The sequence below is a fragment of the Cynara cardunculus genome (genome assembly GCF_001531365.2).
Source record: "Cynara cardunculus var. scolymus isolate 2C chromosome LG 13, CcrdV1, whole genome shotgun sequence".
Lineage (NCBI taxonomy): Eukaryota > Viridiplantae > Streptophyta > Magnoliopsida > Asterales > Asteraceae > Cynara > Cynara cardunculus.
The window spans coordinates 11,689,132-11,708,914 of record NC_037540.1 but is presented as its reverse complement, the minus strand read 5'-3'; the positions used below and the strand labels follow the sequence as shown (position 1 = coordinate 11,708,914).

At 33.1% G+C, this 19,783-nt stretch overlaps 3 protein-coding genes across 4 annotated transcripts in view; 2 read left to right on the top strand and 1 right to left on the bottom strand.

Annotated features, from left to right (window-relative positions):
• The window catches only part of LOC112525340 (cytochrome P450 CYP736A12-like), an 11,018-nt gene extending 6,893 nt beyond the window's left edge, over positions 1-4,125 (top strand). Inside the window, exon 2 of the mRNA XM_025135429.1 lies at positions 3,180-4,125. Coding sequence (XP_024991197.1) covers positions 3,180-4,016 — 837 coding nt within the window. The 3' untranslated portion in view covers positions 4,017-4,125. The remainder of the gene's footprint in view (positions 1-3,179) is intronic.
• Positions 4,126-6,171: 2,046 nt separating this feature from the next.
• LOC112524126 (histone H4-like) lies at positions 6,172-6,701 on the top strand. The gene has a single exon (XM_025133791.1). The coding sequence runs from the start codon at positions 6,222-6,224 to the stop codon at positions 6,531-6,533; it is 312 nt and encodes a 103-aa protein (XP_024989559.1). The 5' UTR covers positions 6,172-6,221; the 3' UTR covers positions 6,534-6,701.
• A 3,054-nt stretch (positions 6,702-9,755) lies between these two features.
• Positions 9,756-14,048, bottom strand: LOC112524125 (UDP-glucuronic acid decarboxylase 6-like). 2 transcript variants are annotated; one of them, XM_025133789.1, is made up of 13 exons: positions 13,958-14,048; positions 13,432-13,547; positions 13,108-13,194; positions 12,904-12,991; positions 11,669-11,760; positions 11,469-11,533; positions 11,302-11,390; positions 10,872-10,949; positions 10,707-10,800; positions 10,536-10,602; positions 10,360-10,423; positions 10,214-10,254; positions 9,756-10,113 (listed from the first exon to the last, which is right to left on the bottom strand). In XM_025133789.1, exons 1-13 carry the CDS (start codon positions 14,031-14,033, stop codon positions 9,928-9,930), a joined length of 1,143 nt encoding a protein of 380 aa, XP_024989557.1. In that variant the 5' UTR covers positions 14,034-14,048; the 3' UTR covers positions 9,756-9,927. The 2 variants fall into 2 exon arrangements, with proteins under 2 accessions (XP_024989557.1, XP_024989558.1); XM_025133790.1 differs by lacking the exon at positions 13,958-14,048 and adding an exon at positions 13,663-13,928.
• Positions 14,049-19,783: the final 5,735 nt, after the last annotated feature.

Genomic DNA, 19,783 nt, shown 5'->3' with positions numbered 1-19,783 from the left:
ACCATCAAGCCAAAATAAAGAAGATGACGAAGTTAATCAATTTTTGGCTGCTGATTCAAGAGAAGAGTTTAAAAGACTTATTCAAGAAATCAAACAAGGAAGCTCTCCTTCAAGTTCAAACACCATCTCAGAAATTTCTCAAAATTCAAACACCATCTCATAAATTTCTCAAAATCTATATCAAGATGCTCAAGATCCCTATGAAGATCTTTAATCTTCAAGAGTTGTGTGTGTTTGGGTTATTGCTTTTGTAAGCAATTATTTGTATCTTATCAAAATATATCTTATCAAAACATATGAAATACACTCTTTGGTATTTCAGACAACATCTTGTTCAAAATTGTTATCTTATCAAATAATTGCATGTTTACTATTCAAGAAAAAGACGTTAAAGCAAAAGGAGTTTTTCATATGCCATTTCCTATTCAAAAGAAGACTATATGACATTTACTATTCCCAAAGAGAAGACGTTAGAGTCAAAAGATTCCATATGTCAGTACAATTATAGATGGCTCTCAAAATACAATAATAGATGGCTCTTCAACCGGTTTTCAAGTCAAAAATATCCAATAATTGTTCAAAATGAAGGGAACGTGCCGGTCATTTATTCAAGAATCTATCTATAAAAGGAAATAGAAGTTCTCATTCAAGGGCACCGAAAAAATCCTAATCACAAAAAACCCTTAGATAGAATGTTATGTCTAAACAACCTTCTCTCAAATTTTCTACTTCCCAATGTTCAAAATCTTTAAATTTCAATCTTATCATTGCTCCAGATGTATGTTCAAATTGTCTCAACGACAAATGTATTCAAGATTGTTTAATCAATAAAGGTATCTTTTCATAATCTTGCTTGCGTTTTCATTACTATATCACTTTTATATATATTTCTATTATAATTATAATGACCGATCCTGTATCGAATGGTATCAGAGCCAGGTTTATATATATATATATATATATATATATGGGCATATTCAAGGGAGAACTGATTAGTTTGTGGTAATTGTGAGATCCAATCTCAACCATAAATCAACAGATAAATTAGAAAATTAATAATTATGGTAGTTTGAGTTAAAATTATAATTAGAGGGCATTTTAGGTATTTTTAAAAAACTCCTTTCTCCTTTCTCATCTCTCCGACCTCCAATCTCCGGCATCCGGTGAACATTAATCCGGCAGGTACCAAGTAATCACAAAGATACACAATGTGATACCCATTATGATATACAGTGGTACTCAAATAGAGAATAAACATTTCATTTTAAAATATAAAAAATCTAAAATATAATTAAGATAATTATCGAGTTCTAACAAAATAATTAATTATTATATTTAAAAAAAAATTATATTATTAAACCAAAAATAGAAAAATGCATTACATAAATACACAAAAAAAATAAAAATTAAATAGTTAGTTTGGTGTTTTTTTAAATATTTTATAATATATTCATATTTATATTTTGTTCAATAATAAAAATATTATCAATTTCTCAAAACCACATACAATCGTATTATAACATCGATAGCGACAAAAAAAAATGAAACAATAAAATCAAGATGTATCTCGATGCATTGTGCAAGTACCATTCTAGTTAATTTAAATACATTAATAAATACAAATTCCATATATGTCTATATCTCAAGTTTTTTGGAAACTTAATAAATTCTGTAACGTTACAAGTGATCATGTATGAAAAACATCTAAGAAAATAGATTGATTGTCCAGTCATATGACTTTCGACGGAGAATCTATTAAAAAACCTCTTCCAAGACTTCTCACTGATGAATAACCTTGAAAAAGTTTTACAGTCTTGAAAAACCTCTCATTATACATAAATATGAACGCTCTTAGTCATGGGCTGACCTATTAACCGTTGGTGAGCTCCCATCATCCTCCCACTTAGGGAAGGATCCATCTTTCGGGGTGTGAAATTGCCTATGAAACCACAAAATTTTAGGAGTTAAGTGTAAGAGGCTCTTTGGTAATTGTTGAATGGTTTGATGCAGAATGATTAAGTGGTTAGAATGATTAAGAGATTCTCATAATATAGTATAAAATGAAATATAATTGTTTGATGATTGCTTACAATGAAATTAGAGCCCTGAATGTTTAAGAGAGACCCATTATACGAAATCATTCAAAAGATTTTAGAACCATTAAGCGACAGACTTGTGTTTTTTGCCAAACAAAATTCATCTTTTAACGATTCGGATGCTGCCTCTTAATGAAACTATTAAGAGATAAACAAACAACCTCTAATTCTTTTAAGGTGTTTAAATATGAAACTATACGTTTGTTTGGGAGTACCACTCATTCGTTATACATCGTGAATTCAAATGCCATAAGGAAACCTTTTTCTATTTCTTTTTTGTGTAAATGACTTAATTGTGTGCAAATTCTTCTCATGCTTGAAACCATGAAAAAAAAAGGAAATTGGCAATAATATAAGAACATGAAAATTAGGAATGGCAACGGGTAGGGTTCGGGCTAAGTATTGGTATCTCCGTTCCCGAAATCGATAGCTAAAACCATCCTCGTAATTGACCCGATCCTGTCAGGGATCTTATCGGGTCCCCGGGGTTTCCCCGATCCCCGTTGGGGAAACCGTTAAGGGTAAAAATTCTCTTTTTCACCATTGGTTTTAACCGAACCCGAAACTGATCTGGAAAAAATTACAATATGCTAATTTTCACAATTAAAAGTAAATTACAATTTTTTAATTATGTAAGTTTAAATGTTTCAAACATAATCGAAACAATTACAAACAATGTATTAGATTATAATATAAAACTAAACAGAAATTCAAACATCGTACAACTAAAATCACGATTTTAGACAAATAAACTAGACTTTTTTGTGAACTTTATTTGAGTTGTTGAGGTTAAGTAGATATCAGTCTTTTAAATTCTAATGTTACTATTTTCTTTTAATGATATTACATATATATATATATATACCCGCCCCGTCCCGGTTAAAATCCCCTAATTCGTCCCCGATCCCCGACCCGTCCCCGATAAAATGTCTCCTAACCCGGGCCGAAAGTTTTGGTTTTCACTATCGATTTCGGTTTTTTTTGCCATCCCTAACGAAAATGATGATTAAATTCAAACAAGAATCATGTACGTAAAGAACTTTTTAGCTAGATACCCATGATAATACTCGTATTGCTTTGCAGGGATTGACTCAACGTTTTCGATCATTTAGTAAGGACGTTGACGAAATGTTGGAGGCTTTGATAACTGAGAATGAAGAACACACTCTAACTGGACTTCAACAAATGAGCTTCATAGAAACATTGTTGTCTGTGAAAAACAAGTATTCCGATATTGGCGACGACTATCTATCGGTTACGATCGATAGATCAAGTACGAAAGCTATTTTACTAGACATGGTAGCCGCAATAGTCGGCACTTCCAAAACCTCCATTGAATGGGTTCTATCTGCTGTTGTTAAGCACCCACGAGTTATGAAGAAGCTTCAAAAGGAGTTGGCGAATGTTGTTGGAGATAAACGAATGGTGGAGGAGACAGATTTGGCAAAGTTGAGTTACTTACACATGGTAGTTAAGGAAACGTTCAGGCTGTATCCAGTTGCTCCATTGTTAATGCCCCATAAATCTATGGAGGATGTAGTGATTGATGGTTACCACATTCCAAAACACACACAAGTTTTTGTAAATGTTTGGGCATTTGGACATGATCCAGAGGTTTGGTCTGAAAATTGGCAAGAGTTTCTTCCCGAGAGGTTTCTTGAAAGTGAAATCGATTTTCGTGGACCTGATTTCCGGCTGATGCAATTCAGCACAGGTAGAAGAGGGTGTCCTGCGATGAATTTGGGATTACTAAGCATTTACTTGGCTGTTTCCAACTTAGTACATTGCTTTGATTGGGTGCTACCAGATGGTGTTTCAGCGATTGAGTTGGATATGAACGAAAAATATGTAACGACAATGGCTAGGGTTAAGCCCTTGCTTGCCATTCCAACTTATCGCATGGGCAGCCTCACCATTTGATGCCTAATTACTAATTAGGAAGTGTTTTATCTATTTAGTCTTGTCTTCTCCAGCTTCATGTAGGCCTATCTAAAGCCATTATTCTATCGTAATATATGATTCCATTCTTCTGCAGTAAATTGATTCTCTTGATCTGTTTTTCTTTAACATTATGGTATCAGAGTCAGGTTCCTATCTAGGTTTCTGTGTATCTCAAATGGCATCTACCAATGTTGCAATCAACATATCCCAACCCCAGATTCCAGTCTTTAAGGGAAATTCGTACGAGCTCTGGAGTGTGAAAATGAGGACACTTTTCAGAGCACAAGACTTGTGGAAAAAGGAGTTGAAGAGGGTCAAAAGGGAACAGAAAAAAAAGGATGCAAAAGCAATATTTTTCATCCAATAAGCTGTGTATGAGAGAGCAAATTCTCAAGGACAGCATCAACAACCACAACACATGAAGCATGGAACATACTTAAGAATCTAAAGATCTTGCCTCCTATTCTGTTGATGAACTCATGGTGTCACTGCAAACACATGAGGTGAGGATTAGCAGGAACACTTGAAAACGGGAAGATCAAGCTTTTCAAGTCCAACGATAACAGATAAAAAAGGTAGAGGATCCTTTAGAGGAAGAGGTCTGAGTAGTATCAAATGCATGTTTTGCAAAAAATTTGGACACGAAGAAGAGGAAGATTACCTGTTCATGACATTTGTAAGTCCTCAACAATTATCCAAAAATATTTGATATCTTGATAGTTCCTGTTCAATGCACCTCACAAGATATATAACAAAGTTCAAGAAGATGTTTTTTTTACAAAAATTCTTTATCAACTTTTTATGAGTCAGAATGGTTTAACTTCTTCAAAAACTTCTTTAATCATTTTGTTGGAATTATTTATCTGATTATGATTTTTGAACATCATAATAGTCGGTTCTAAACACAAGTTGGCACACCCTATAATTAAGTCAATGGATATATACACTTAAATGTTACTACTTAAAACTGATTATTTTTAATGGACAAACAAAAATTTGTTGAGACAAACAATAAACTGCACGACTAAGTAATAAAGAAACAACGAATAATGTACTAGGAGGTCATTACGGGATCGTTTACTAAACACTTACTTACCGGATGAACAAGAGAAGGGCCAAGAATCTTACCAGGTAAGAGCGATGAGAATGATGGGAGAGTCTTACCTGGTAAGTGAAGATGACGACTTTTACCCAGGTAAACACTTACCCAATTGTTGCATTCGATATATTTTGATGTACTAAAATCTTGTGCATCAAAGTAAACTATAGTGTTGACTTCTATCGATAAGCACTTACCGGGTAAGCAATTGGGTAAACGGCCGATAAATCTACAAAAATGTACAAGTCATCTAACTATTAAAATGTTAAATAAGATGATCAAACCTTTAATTTGATGTCATTTATAATAAAAATGATATAACAAATTATTTTATCCTTCCATTTTCTTTATATTAAAAAACTTTTGAACTGAAAAATCATACAAAATTGGGCTTTTTTATTTGGAAAATTTAAAAACTTAGGGACTCTCTAACCAAATGCTTATCGATAAGTGCATATTGACGAAAGTCAATATTCTCACTTATCTTAACGAGTAAGATTCTAATCCATTGAAATGACATCATATCCAACAATTTATCCGACAAGCGTTAATCGGTAAAAATCGTCAATCTCACTTGCTGTGTAAAACTCTCGTCATATGTCATTTTTTTTACCGGGTAAGATTATCTTTGCCATGTTCATCGTTTAAGGTAAAGGAACCCAACAAACACTTATTGGATAAGCGTTTTGTAAATGATCCGTTAATTAAAAAATAATTTCAGATTTGGGACAATGTTTGAATTTGAGATGGTTGTTATGTAAAACATAAGTCATTTTTGGAGGGCTCTAAGTAAACATTTCTTCAAATAATGCCTCCAGCATCACATTCCATGTCACGGATCCACCACTTTTCCCGAACTATTCCTGCCCATCGATCATAGGTCTATCAACGTCTCAGATCCGTTAAAGTCTCATCACGCGGATCTTGAACATCCACCGTCGATTTTTTTGATTGACCGCTCAAAATTCAAAATTCCCAGTTCCATGAAATCACCCCCCTTTATAAACCCTACTCCATGATTCTAATCTCATCAACCTCTCTCACAAGAATTCTCTGATACAAGAAGTTTTCTCCATATCCTCACAATGTCTGGTCGTGGAAAAGGTGGAAAGGGGTTGGGAAAGGGAGGAGCAAAGCGTCACMGRAAAGTTYTMAGGGATAACATCCAGGGAATCACCAAGCCTGCTATTAGAAGGCTAGCAAGGAGAGGTGGAGTGAAGAGGATCAGCGGTCTWATCTACGAAGAGACGCGYGGYGTTCTCAAGATCTTTTTGGAGAATGTTATTCGTGATGCTGTTACATACACTGAGCACGCTCGTAGGAAGACTGTGACGGCCATGGACGTTGTCTATGCTTTGAAGAGGCAGGGAAGAACTTTATATGGATTTGGTGGTTAGTAGATCTATGAGGTGTGTAGTGAATATTATGCTTAAGCGATTGTGATGAATCAGGTTATTTTAGAACAATTTAGTGCTGAAAAGTTCTGGCTGGTGATCTGTAATTGATGAATCTATCTGATTTTAATGGAATCAAGGCTAAATGCTTACACATTCTTACTTTTAAAATCCACACCAGGATTTGTGTTCTTTTATTTGTGTTTGAAGAGTTTGGATTCGAATCATAAGTTAATTCTATGTACGATTTTTGTAGAATTAGAACCTGAAGATAGATTTGATCAATCTTTCTTGAAATGTTTCTGTCGAAATAGGGTTCAGAGAGAAACCATTTGAAATAAGAATTTGGTGTAATATTTTAGGGTTTTGAAATCGTAGTAATCTTTTATTTTTCTTCCCCATTCAAGCTGAGCAGTTAAACAGTGGGGCAAATTGAGATGTATCATTACCACTTTGGCATTTCGTCGAACACGTTAATTGCAGCAACCAGAATAGAGAATTTCTTCAGATTTATGATGGATTGGAAGCTCCCAGATTGTTTGAAACAATTGCTATTCCCGCTCAACCATTTTCAACTCTCAGTTTTGAATTTCAAATGGAAAGAACTGGCTTCCCATTATTCTACAATCCTCAAAATCACTCTCAAATGCTTTTCATCCTCAACGCTTGTAGACCCAGTTTCACCACTAAATTCGAAATGCCCCGCTCCCAATTTCTTTGCTCTTCACGATCTCCCTCTCCTGATAAAATTAGTATGCTTCCTCGCAATGAAATATGTGCGTTGTGATTGAGAACCTTTCTGTCTATAATCGCTCTTTTAGGGTTTTGCTCAGTATTTGATATTGAAATCCACCAGGTGTGTTATTCTACTAAAAGCCCTTACATCTCCTATATCATGAGGTATTTTTTTTGCCAATGATTTGTTGTTTTGACATTCACAGTGTACTTAACGATGTTGTTTTGAGATTTACATTGGGTTTGCTGTAATGAGCTTGTTTTTGATCCATGGGTTGCATCATAATATTTTTTTTAGAAACAACAATTTTATTAAGAAACCGCCGAGGCTAGCAAGATGCTAGCACTTATAAAAGAGCCGTTAAAGGGCTGGTACACCAAACATTCCAATCAAGAGAATTACAAGACTTCGATCTGATTCTAATCCAATTAAAAGAAAAAAGCACAATATCCTTGTAAATTACCAGCGGGTTTTTACCGGATTTGTTGAAGACCAACGCATTCCGATTCGTCCAAATCATCCAAATAAACGCCATGAGAATWACTTCCAAGCCCTCCTTAACCTTCTTCCCTTTGAAAGGAAATTGTGCTGCAGAAAAAAATTCCGCCAAATTGGTAGCTTGGCAAGGAAAACCCGACCACCAATTCTTTACATACGCACCGATCACCTTTGTAGTCGAACAACCAAACAAGATATGATTTTCCGTTTCTGTATGAATTAGGCAACAAGGACAGAGAACTGAGCTCACTTGGACACCTCTAAGGAAAAGATTATGTCTAGTGGGGAGTCTAGACTTTGAAAAACGCCAGATAAGCATATTCACTTTACCAGGAACTAATTTGTTCCACTTCGAAACACTTCCGTCAGATTGTAAAACCCCTTCGTCAATCTTTCCCCGACACGTCTTAACCGAGAAAATCCCATCCTCGGATAGAGCCCAGCGGCGAGAGCCATTGCTGTCAATCGCCCAGAAATTATTAACATTCAACCCAACTTTCCGGATGAGAGAATCCCATTTAGCGATAGTTCCCCATACACCCGGTTTCTTACAACCGTCACTAAAAATACCCCCACTAGCACCATGAAACGCCTTTATACAATCTCTCCAAAGACTACCCTCTTCAATTAAAAACCTCGACCACCACTTAGCAAGAAGACTCCAATTGAGCGCCTTCAAACTACCAATACCAATACCACCTTTGTCCAAAGTGTTGCAAGCAACTTTCCACCTAACCCAGATAATTTTTCTACTCTGCCCAGACCGACCCCAAATGAAATGATTCCGAAGGCTTTCAAGGGTGCTAATCACTTTTTCCGGGACTTTAAACAGAGAAAAAAGATAAACTCCCAAACTACCAAGAACCGATTTACAAAGAATCTTTCTACCACCAAACGATAAGGACTTGGCCTTCCAGGCGGAGAGTTTCTCTTGGAACTTATCCACTAACTTATTCCAACTACTACTTCTGCCCATCTGCGCATCTACTGGAAGACCCAAATATTGAAACGGAATAGAGGAGATCTTACAATTCATTCTTTGAGCAAGAAACTCAGCTTCACCGGTACCCACGCCAATGCCATATAAACAGCTTTTCTGCAAGTTATATTAGCTACCAGTCATTTGTGGGTTCATGTATGGTGAAACCTATGCAGTAGGCTTCTGGATCATCCAAGAATTAAAGCTTTCTTATTCTTTTGGTTGAGTTCTCGTAATTTGGAACTGTGTTAAGAATCTGGAGTTAGGTACAAAAAGATATCAATAAAATAAGTAAATAAAAATGAAGTAGAAGAACCCATATTCCAAATGAACAAATTGGCGGCAATGGTAGCAAGTCCATCGATGCTGAAACCCTCACAAGAAGATAAAACCAAAACCTTATGGTTCTTAGAAAATTAGAGAACAACTCCAATATCTCATCTGAAACCACATTCCGCTTTATGTTAATCTTTTCTTTTGTCCAGATTCAATTTTTAGCTCTCTTTAAAACCAGGCGTCGATTTTCATTAGGTTTTAAATATGAACATAAGCTTCGATTTGGGAGTGAAATCAAAAAAACAGAAGCTTCAATCGACATCTTGGAAAGCGACTAAAGCACATTGGGAGGATGAAGCGACTAAAGCACATGGCTGATGTATTATCAATGGATTATGAAGCATTATTAAGTTGTACATAAAGCATCAACAAATAGTACTTTTAAGATTTTTAAGACTTTATGTATAAATAAATGGTACCTTATGCATTCAAGGTTGTTTTTAAAACATATGTCAAATCTGGTTTATTAGGTAGTATAAATATAGATAAAACTTTATGCATAAATAAGTAGTACCTTATGCGTTTAAGGTTGTTTTTAGGACATTTATCAAGCCTGGTTTATAAGTTAGTATAAATAAGACTTTATGCATAAATAAGTAGTACCTTATGCATTTAAGATTGTCTTTAAGACATTTATCAAATCTGGTTTATAAGTTGTATAGATAACAAAATCAAGTAGCGAATTGTCCATGTATCCATTCTAAGACATACCATCATTCACCACCAACACATCATTCGTTACTCAGAGAGTATATATATATATATGTGAACGTAGAAACTACAAAACAGACACACACAGAGAGAGGATGAAGGATGAAATTGCAGCCAAAAACAATAGTATGAAGTTCTTATGCATTTTTAGGGATTCCAAGCCTCTTGCGAAAATCTTCCTCCATACGCGGAAGCCCATCAACCAGCTTCACTGTTGGCTCCCAACCTAGCAACTCCTTTGCTTTGGTGATCACTGGCTTTCTTTGCCTTGGATCATCAGGTGTGTTCTCCACATGTATGATTTTCACTTCTGGGTTTATCAACTATAACTCACACAAACACAGTATATGTCAATTTCCCATTTCTATTCATTTATGACTTAACCCACAAGAGAAATAAGAAAAACACAACCTCAGAACTGACCTCTTTCACATTCTCTGCAAGTTCAAGCATCGTGAATTCACCTGAGTTCAAAAATGAGAAAAAAAAACTTATCATTGCTGTCTCATGAGAGATTTACTGATTCATACATACATACATTCATACATATACATATTAATAATACGAACCTGGATTTCCAATGTTGATTGGGCCTGTATTGTTTCCTTCCATAAGCCGAACAAGCCCATCAACCTGATCATAATAAACAAGGAAACAACACTACTAAATAAACTGAAGGTGCTACATTAAATTATATATATATATATATATATATATATATATATATATAAAAGTTGTAGATTACCATGTCAGAGACGTAGCAGAAGCTCCGAGTCTGAGTCCCAGGTGATTGAACGGTCAATGGTTCATTGCTATACAACAAGTAATTAATTGTAAACAAAAACTAGTCTTGATAAAATTTTGTAATGAAAAAAAAAGGAACATGCTAAAATTGGTACAGAAACAAGTAGTGTACCGGATTGCTTGAGCTATGAAATTGCTGACAACACGACCATCATCAATGTTCATCCTAGGTCCATATGTATTGAAGATTCTAGCAATCCGTATTTCTGTTGCACAAAAACCAAATAAGCTAATGTTTTATTTACATAATGTAACAAACAAGTAGACAAGTATTCACCTATTCCATGCTGCCTATGATAGTCAAACATCAAAGTCTCAGCTACTCGTTTTCCCTCATCATAACAGCTCCTAACTCCTGCAATACATACATACAAGACAACATCCATGTCATCATCTTCCCAATTCTATACCTCATAGTTACTCATTTACAAAACAGTTATATATATGGACACGAATCATAATTGGTTTTTGTCTTTTGATTGTGAAAGAGTTAATGGGCAGTAAAAATCTGTAAACAAAAACAATATTAGTTAAGATGTATGCTGTTTTACTTGCAGGTAAAAGATGAGATCGTTGCTGGGGAAAAGGGTTCAGTCAGAAATGGTTCAACAATAAAGATTATTTGCATTTTCATGAAGAAAAATGAAGAAGAACAAGTGGTCAAGTGAAGGGCTGAAGGCTGAGAAGTTTGAGTGCTGTAAATTTACCAATGGGGTTAACATTTCCCCAATAGCTCTCATCTTGAGGATGCACAAGAGGATCTCCATAAACCTCCGAAGTTGAAGTCAGCAAAATTCTGTAGGTAAAAGAACTACAGTTAGTTAATTATGTTTATAATATCCAAACACCATAAATCAAGAAGAAAGTTTCACACCTTGCTCCAACTCGCTTGGCAAGTCCCAACATGTTCAAAGTTCCAATCACATTTGTCTTGATTGTCTGTTTGAGATCCATACATTACAAATAAGGGATAATAAAAGAACAGAGATAAAACAAGAATGAAAAACAAAAAAAGAGGAGGAAAAATCGTTTTTCTCAACTAACATGATGGTAATTTGATTAAAGGTAAGATACCTTCACTGGATTATGTTTGTAGAAAATAGGGGAAGCAGGACAAGCAAGATGATATATTTGATCGACCTCAATCAACAATGGCTCTGTGACATCTGCATCCCAAAGAAGAGAAGAAAGTAAAGACAAAGAGGAAAATGTGTTCCCTGGCATTGGTGATTGGAAGGCAAAGCCTGATTACTTCAATGGTGCGTTAAAATCAGTAACCATGTCACTATTTCAACACTATAAAGCATGCTGGCAAAATAGATATTTTTTGGGGTTAGGGTTTCGGTTACAAACTAGTACTATAATGATTGCATCTAAGGGTTTAATGCCATGGGAATAGGTTATGTTGCACTGAAATAAGAGATGCAATAAAATTCCCAAAAAATCACCTAGGGTGCTACATAATGCGTCCAAAAAATCTTGGCTGGTTCTAAAGGCCATGATCATCCAATTATGTAGCCTTTAGGACATTCTACTTGAATGGAAATTTTTCGGTCTCCCAATAATCATATATTATTATAAACAAGCTTAACGTTTGCTTTCACACCATCCAACTTTAGGAAGTTGTCAAGGTACATATTTTACCTTGAAGCCTCTGCAAGTGAGTGATATCTCATGGATCACATCACTAATTAAATATATTGTACTTAGGTCTATGGTCAATATAATTGCAGAGTTGGCCAATTATGAGAAGATATTATAAAATCCTAGTGATTTCCAATGATGGAGATTTGAGACAAAGATACATAGTTCAGGAGACAAGTTTCTTTTGTTCCGATCCTCTCCAAGCTCAAGCTTTATGAAATAGAAAAACTTTTACGTCATCAATTATAAGAACTAAGCATCACTTGGCTTAGCAAGCCCATTCCTCACCAAGAAGACTGATTACTGATTAAATATATGAAATTGATCTATTTATCATCTTCTATTGTTTTATAAAATAGCAAGACCATTCCTCACAAGAATACTGATTGCTGATTATAAATGAAATCGATCTATTTATCATCTTCTCTTGTCTTATAAAATTAGATAGACTGGACAGATCATCAAAGCCAATGCCCTGCTTGGTGAAACTGCAGAATCAACAAGCAAAGCAGTCACAACTAGATGGTCTTGATGTATATGACCAAATTAAACTGAGCAATGTTGAATTATGGTGACATAGAAACCTAATGGCATTCAACAAAATGATAACTCAACACGACTCTTGTTGCAGCAATATAATGAACTAATGTACTAGGACCACATACCATGACGAATAAGCTCAAATCTGGGATGACCAATCCATTGTTTTAGATTGTCCTTTGATCCTGTGAAGTAATTATCTACAACCACCACCTAAGAAAAATAGCAAGATGCTTTAATCAAAGAAATAATGCAGATCCTCTTGACCTCAGTCAAATGCATCTTTCTAGTATTGAATTTCATAAAAATACTTTTAAGCAACTGCATACCTCGTTCTTTTCATTTTCCATCAATCTATCCACTAGGTGAGAGCCAATGAAACCAGCTCCTCCAGTAACCAATATCCTCATGTTGGCCTATCAAGATTCATTTCAACTGAGAAACATATATATATATATTACAAAAAACAGCTAAGTTTCTCCAGCCTTGATAGACAAAGTGATCATTGACCACCCTCAAGTAGGGGAAGGGACAAGAGGAGAGTAACTGTTCATACTTTCTCTTTCTTTCCTACACACATCCCCATTTAACTTAAAATCAACAGCAAAAGATGCGGCAATATCAAGATCGTTCACGCAACATCAACACTATACCTGGAAAAACTTCGCAGTACGTAAAGGAGAAGGATTCGGCGGCGGTCTGGTAGTAGCATTGTTTGCTCCAGTAGTACCCTGTGTAGCCATCTTCTTCGGATCACACTTCACAGTATCTAACATAAAACAGAAACCTTCCAAATTATAACAGACACACAACTACAAAATTCAACAGAAAATAGTGCAAACTTAAAAACAATCTCAGAAGATCCAATCTCCAATTCAAATTACCTAATTGATATTCAATCTGCACTAAAACCCTAACCTTGGGCTCAAATTAAAAATGCTATAACTTCCATTTAAATAGCCGATCAAAGAAATCGGATGCACGTTACTAAAATTTTGCTACCGACTAGATGATTAATCTTCAAAATTACGCAAAAGACAGATCAAATGAAAGCTAGGCTGTAACGAACTGGTGGAGCATCCCTCACACCTAACATTTACAGATCTGAATCTGATCCAAACAAGAACAGCAACTTGAGCTGAAAAATTCATGTATAAAACTCGAGATTTGTAAATTTACCTGAGAGTTTAGGAAGAAATGCTGAACTTGTTTGCAAAATCGTGAGATGTTGGTCGACCTTTATATACACATGCATATGCTGATCCCAGTTAGGCTACGTGATGGTCCACGATAGGAGGTGAAAGGAGAGACGTTGATAAAACATGACAAGTGAAGAGATGAGTAGGTAACAGGGTAATCGGTGGTACGTCGTTACACGTGATCAGTCCTGAAAGGTAGTAAATTAAGGATTTATCTGCCACGTCAAGGAGTCATCACGTATATTTATGAAGGAGCACGCAATCGTGAAATCGAGAACGAGTCGTTAATTCCACTTTTATCAGTATATATAACTTTCAACATCAATTCTCAACCCAACCCTAATTTTTTAATATTTCTATACAACAAAATTATTCATATAGATATTTAGGGATTGTTTGTTTTCCTCTTAATAGTTCCATTAAGATATAGTATCTGAATTGTTAAAAGTTGAGTCTTATTTGACAAAAAAAAAAAAAATTTGTCTCTTAATGATTCTAAAACTCTCTGAATGATTTTGTATCATGTGTCTCTCTTGATCATTCAACGTCCTAATTTCGTTGTAAATAATCACCAAATAAATATATTTCATTTTACATTATATCATGATAGCCTCTTAATAATTCTGACCACTTAATCATCCTGTACTAAACCATTCAACAACTGTCAAACAACTTCTTAGAGATTTTATAACTCATTCACGTTTTTAACCTCCTATTTAATAGAAAATCACTAATAGAGTTATTTTTATGACCAAAAAATAAATAATTCCAAACAAGAGGGATAAAAATCGTAACGTTTGAAAGTATAAGGATGTAAATCGCCACTAGAATTTTTCTCAAATCATAAGTTCTTGTAAGAACTCGAATGTTCGAAAAACAGGTTTCTGTTTTGATTTTTGTATTGTATTCTTACCAATTTATTATATTTTTTAATAAATCTTTAAAAAATATAGAAAAAAGTTTGAAATTTATTAATAATATAAATTAACAATTATAAAATGTATTTATCAATTTTGTTTTTTTTAAGTTCTTATATAAGTTTTTTATTTATTAATAAGTATAATTTTTAAATCAGTAAATAAAAAGTTCATGTTTGTCTCTCTCTCTCTCTCTCTTTACTAGGATTATGTTTAAATTGTTTTTCAATTACTTTTGAATATACTAGAAGGGGTATTCGTGCGATACAGCGAGATAAATTTTAATCTTAATGTTTAGTTTTTATTCTTTGTTTTTATCGATATAATACGATTTTATGTGATTTTGAGAAAACAATAATGTTCTTATTTTTGAATGAAATGTAAATTTGAATATAGCTTACAAATTTGAAAAAAAATAAACCGATATTAGTATCAAATTAACTATTTAATAGTTCTCATTTTTTTGCGTAACTTCTTTAATTTAATTTCTTATTATAACTTAAGTTAGATTTAATAACAAAGTAATTTAGTTTTGGTTTAATAATATAATTTTTTATAAAGATAATAATTAAACATTCTGTTATAACTATATCTTAATTATATTTTAGATTTTTTATATTTAAAATGAGATATTTATCCTCTATTTGATCATATTTATATGCAGTTAGTTACACGAATTCAAACATGAAACTTTAATAAGTTGTACTTACCCACAATTTACTTGTAATCTTGAATTCTAAGTAATATGCATCATAAACAATATTCCATGCATAAAAAATAGTTTTTAAGAGTTTTTGTCGAATACTTTATAATATAGTATAGATAAGTTAAACTTATATTAAAAATGTAACTAATAATTATAAAATATAACTTTAATTCAGAAAAATATATACTAAATTGCTTATATTCACTTTTTCCAAGGTTCTAAATGATGTTAGATGTGATGTGATAGTGAGAGCAAACCTTAAGCCTTAAAAAGTTACTGCGAGACCATTGCGTTTTTCAATGTATGCCTTAAGGCGATCATATGTATACATATATGTATGTAGACAAAGGATCGTGTGAGAAGAAGAGTTAAATTGAGAAGCGTAAGAAATGATTTGGCCCCTTAATTACCTTTAATCTCAAGCCTACCCATGAATAGCGCTTGATACGAGGATTGATCTGGTGCATCTCATCCTAATGTGCATCTAAGAGGGGATATCAGTTCTTACACTTCTTACGCTTCTCACCTTAATTCTCTTTCTCACCGTAATCCAGCCATATGTATGTATACATGATATAAAGTTATAAAATCAGATAGAAAAGAAGAACCATTTGTATAAATATATTAAGCTTACAAGAACAAGATATATCAAGAATGCAAAATCCAGATAAATCTCTTGGGTCTACTTACTACTTTCTTCAATCTTCAAATAAATTCCTATTCGACTACCCTTTCTAGATTATGTTTCTTTTTAATGTTTATTTAAGTCTCGTTCATAATTATCATTTATCCTCCGAGTTATATGTTTAAAAAGGTAAAATAGAAAACTCATGTCTTACAAATTAACGCGTCGTAAAGCATCATAACGTTTTACAATAGAAGTCATGCCTTGAAGTTGCGCCATAGAATTAACGTGACGATGAAATCAAGCATCGAGGTCATAACACACCATAACGAATTATTTAGAAAGATAGAATTTTTTCCTCACACCTTTCTAACCGAAAAAGGGGAAAAGAATTGATGACGTTGAAAATCATGAAGACTCTCAACACAAGCATAGCCAATGGAGAGACACCCCCACTACATGTCCAACCCCATTAAGCTTTGTTATATAAAAGGATTTTAATATTAAACTAGTTGTATATTTGTATAATACGGCGGAAGTCGTGAATTTTAATGATTTTGAAGTTTTATTGATTTCTTAGAGAAGATTTAATGATGATATAAGTTATATTTGGTCTTTACATTTGAATACATAAAAGTTATGGTTCCAATTTCAGTCTATCAGTGAAAAAAATTGCATGACCGTTTAAAATCCAATATATTTAAAATCCAACATATTTAAACGACTACACAAATGTGTTCGATTTACACCAAGAGCAAAGAATCAAGAGATCGAGAGCAAGACCGAGAGTTCTAGAACAATTGAATGAGAAATGAATGAGAGAACTTTTAATAACTCATGATGAATATCGGTTTGAATATCACCTTGGGGATGAGGAGAAGACGTAGAAGTATGAGAGGGTGAAAACATGAGTGAAATGTGTCAAAAGTATCTTGGGAACATGAAAAAAAAAATTAATAATGTGCATTGGTAACTTGTACTATATGTTTTTTAATTGTAAATTAAGATATTTTTAGAATGAATGCATAAAGTAATAGTACTTAATGCATTATGAGTTGTTTTTAAGACTTTGTGCACTAAAAATTGATTTTAAGACTTTTGATAAATCTGTTTTATAAGTTAGTATAGAGAAAGAGGCCCAAGCCCCATATATATCACAGTAAGTAAGTTAATTAGTATCGCATTGATACAAGGAGTAATCTGTACAATAAGTAAGTTAATTAGTATCGCATTGATACAAGGAGTAATCTGTAAAATAAGTAAGTTAATTAGTATCGCATTGATACGAGGAATAACATGGTGCGTCTCATTCTAATGTGCATATAAGAGTGAAGATCTCTTTTTACGTTTATCACATTAACTTTCATTCTCACCGGAGTCCAATCTATACTATATTATAAAGCATTTGACAAAAACTTTTAAAAACAACTTTTTATGCATAAAGTACTGTATGTTGATGCATATTACTTAAAATTCAAGATTACAAGTAAATTATGCATAAGTACAACTTATTAAAGTTCTATGTTTGAATTCGTGTAACTAACTGCGGATAAACATAATTAAATAGAGGATAAACATCTCATTTTAAGATATAAAAAATCTAAAATATAATTAGGATAATTATTGAGTTATAACAAAATAATTAATTGTTATTTTTATAAGAATATTATATTATTAACCCAAATATAAATTACTTCGTTATTGAACCTAAATTAAATTATAATAAAAAAATTAAAGTAAAAATTTAACAAAAAATAGGAATTTTAAGTAATTAATTTGATACTAATATCTATATACTTTTGTCAAAATTTTATGATATCTTCAAGTTTATATTTTATTAAAAAAATAAAACATCATCGTTTTTTCAAAATCACATAAGAACATACTATAACATCGACTGAAATAAAGAATAAAATGAAATATTAAAATCAAGATGTATCTCACTGCATTGCGCAAGTACCTTTCTAATCCTTAATAATATTTGGTTTTCATTTAGAAAATAACATAATTTTAAAAGGAACTTAACTATTTACACCTTCATCAATTAAATTTATTTGAATGTTTTATACTCGAATATAATAGTAAAAATAGAACTATAAATAATGTAAAATATTTACAAGTGAAAAAAAAAATTCAAACCGTAGTTTAATTGGATGTAATCGTTGATCTTGAGAAATTACAAGTTATTTTAACTTTTCAGATAACATATGTGTAAATTATAACTTCTTTTAAATTTTTGAAAGGTGGAATTAGTCGAGCATATATCAGACTTGGACCATATCAACTTCATATCAAAGTACCATTTTAGTTTGAATGGTCACTATTATTTAACAAAGTATGACATTGAACAATCGAACCTCCCTCAATCAAAATTCCTGACTCCGCATCTGAATCTCAAGGTTTCACTCACAAGTTCAAGAGCATTTCCAAATAAACATTGGAATGTGTCAAATGAAGTTAATTGTGCTAAGTTAGTTAAGTGTGAGATCCAACGTGAGTCAATCATTTAAGATAATTAATATTCTTTTTAAAATAAAATAAAATAAAATAAAATGATAAATTAGTAATTTGGGTTGATTATTCAATTTACTATAATTAGATTAATTACTTTATTATATATAATAATATGATAAATTAGTGTGTATATATATATATATATATATATATAGTATATTTCAAATACAACCATGTCTATTTGTGCAACCAATACAACCCAATTAATTGAGATATTTATAGAAATGATTGGAGTTCATTTATTATTATTTAAATATTTATGGAAAATGAATAATGTTCATTAATTATGATTAATATTTTATATTAGCAAACAATCAAAACTTATATAAAATCACATATTCATCAAATTAAATGGACGGTTAAGATTGGGTTGTATTTGTTGTATAAATGTAAATGGTTGTATAATAACCCACCTATATATATATATATATATATATATATATATATATAACAAAAAGAGGAGGGGGGAGACAACTTTCGATACAAGAAGACGGTAACCGGTCTAGGTTCCAAGTACATCAACACCCTCAGTAATAAAAAACAACGATCCCTCCCCTTGCTTGCGAGAAGGCTTTCTTGCGTTCTTGCTTAGCTTACTTCCTTCCACACGGGACTCCCGGATCACTATGGCCGACTTTCGGCCTTGACACCTTAATATCAACTCACCCCCCTCTTCCACAAGTAGGTGGAGCTAACAAAACAAGGAGGGCAACCTATTGAGCAAAATCGCTCCCGAAAAGGAATCTATTGATTATCTCCCAATTGGTTGGACGGTAGGTGCGATGATTTACTTCACGGGCGAGGTCTCTGGTTCAAGTCCAGGATGGCCCAGCTGCGCCAGGGAAAAGAATAGAAGAAGGCCAAGTATATTGGGTTCAAATTCATATTTTGTTTTTACTCAAGCGTTCAACTGGGCCCCTGACATGGATACATATATATCCTTAACATACTCACCTTTCTTAATTGAACGAACCAAGTTCTCACCTATTCGAGAGTGAGGAAGAAAAACCCGTGAGGGGCCTTTCAACCTATAGGGAGCCTTAG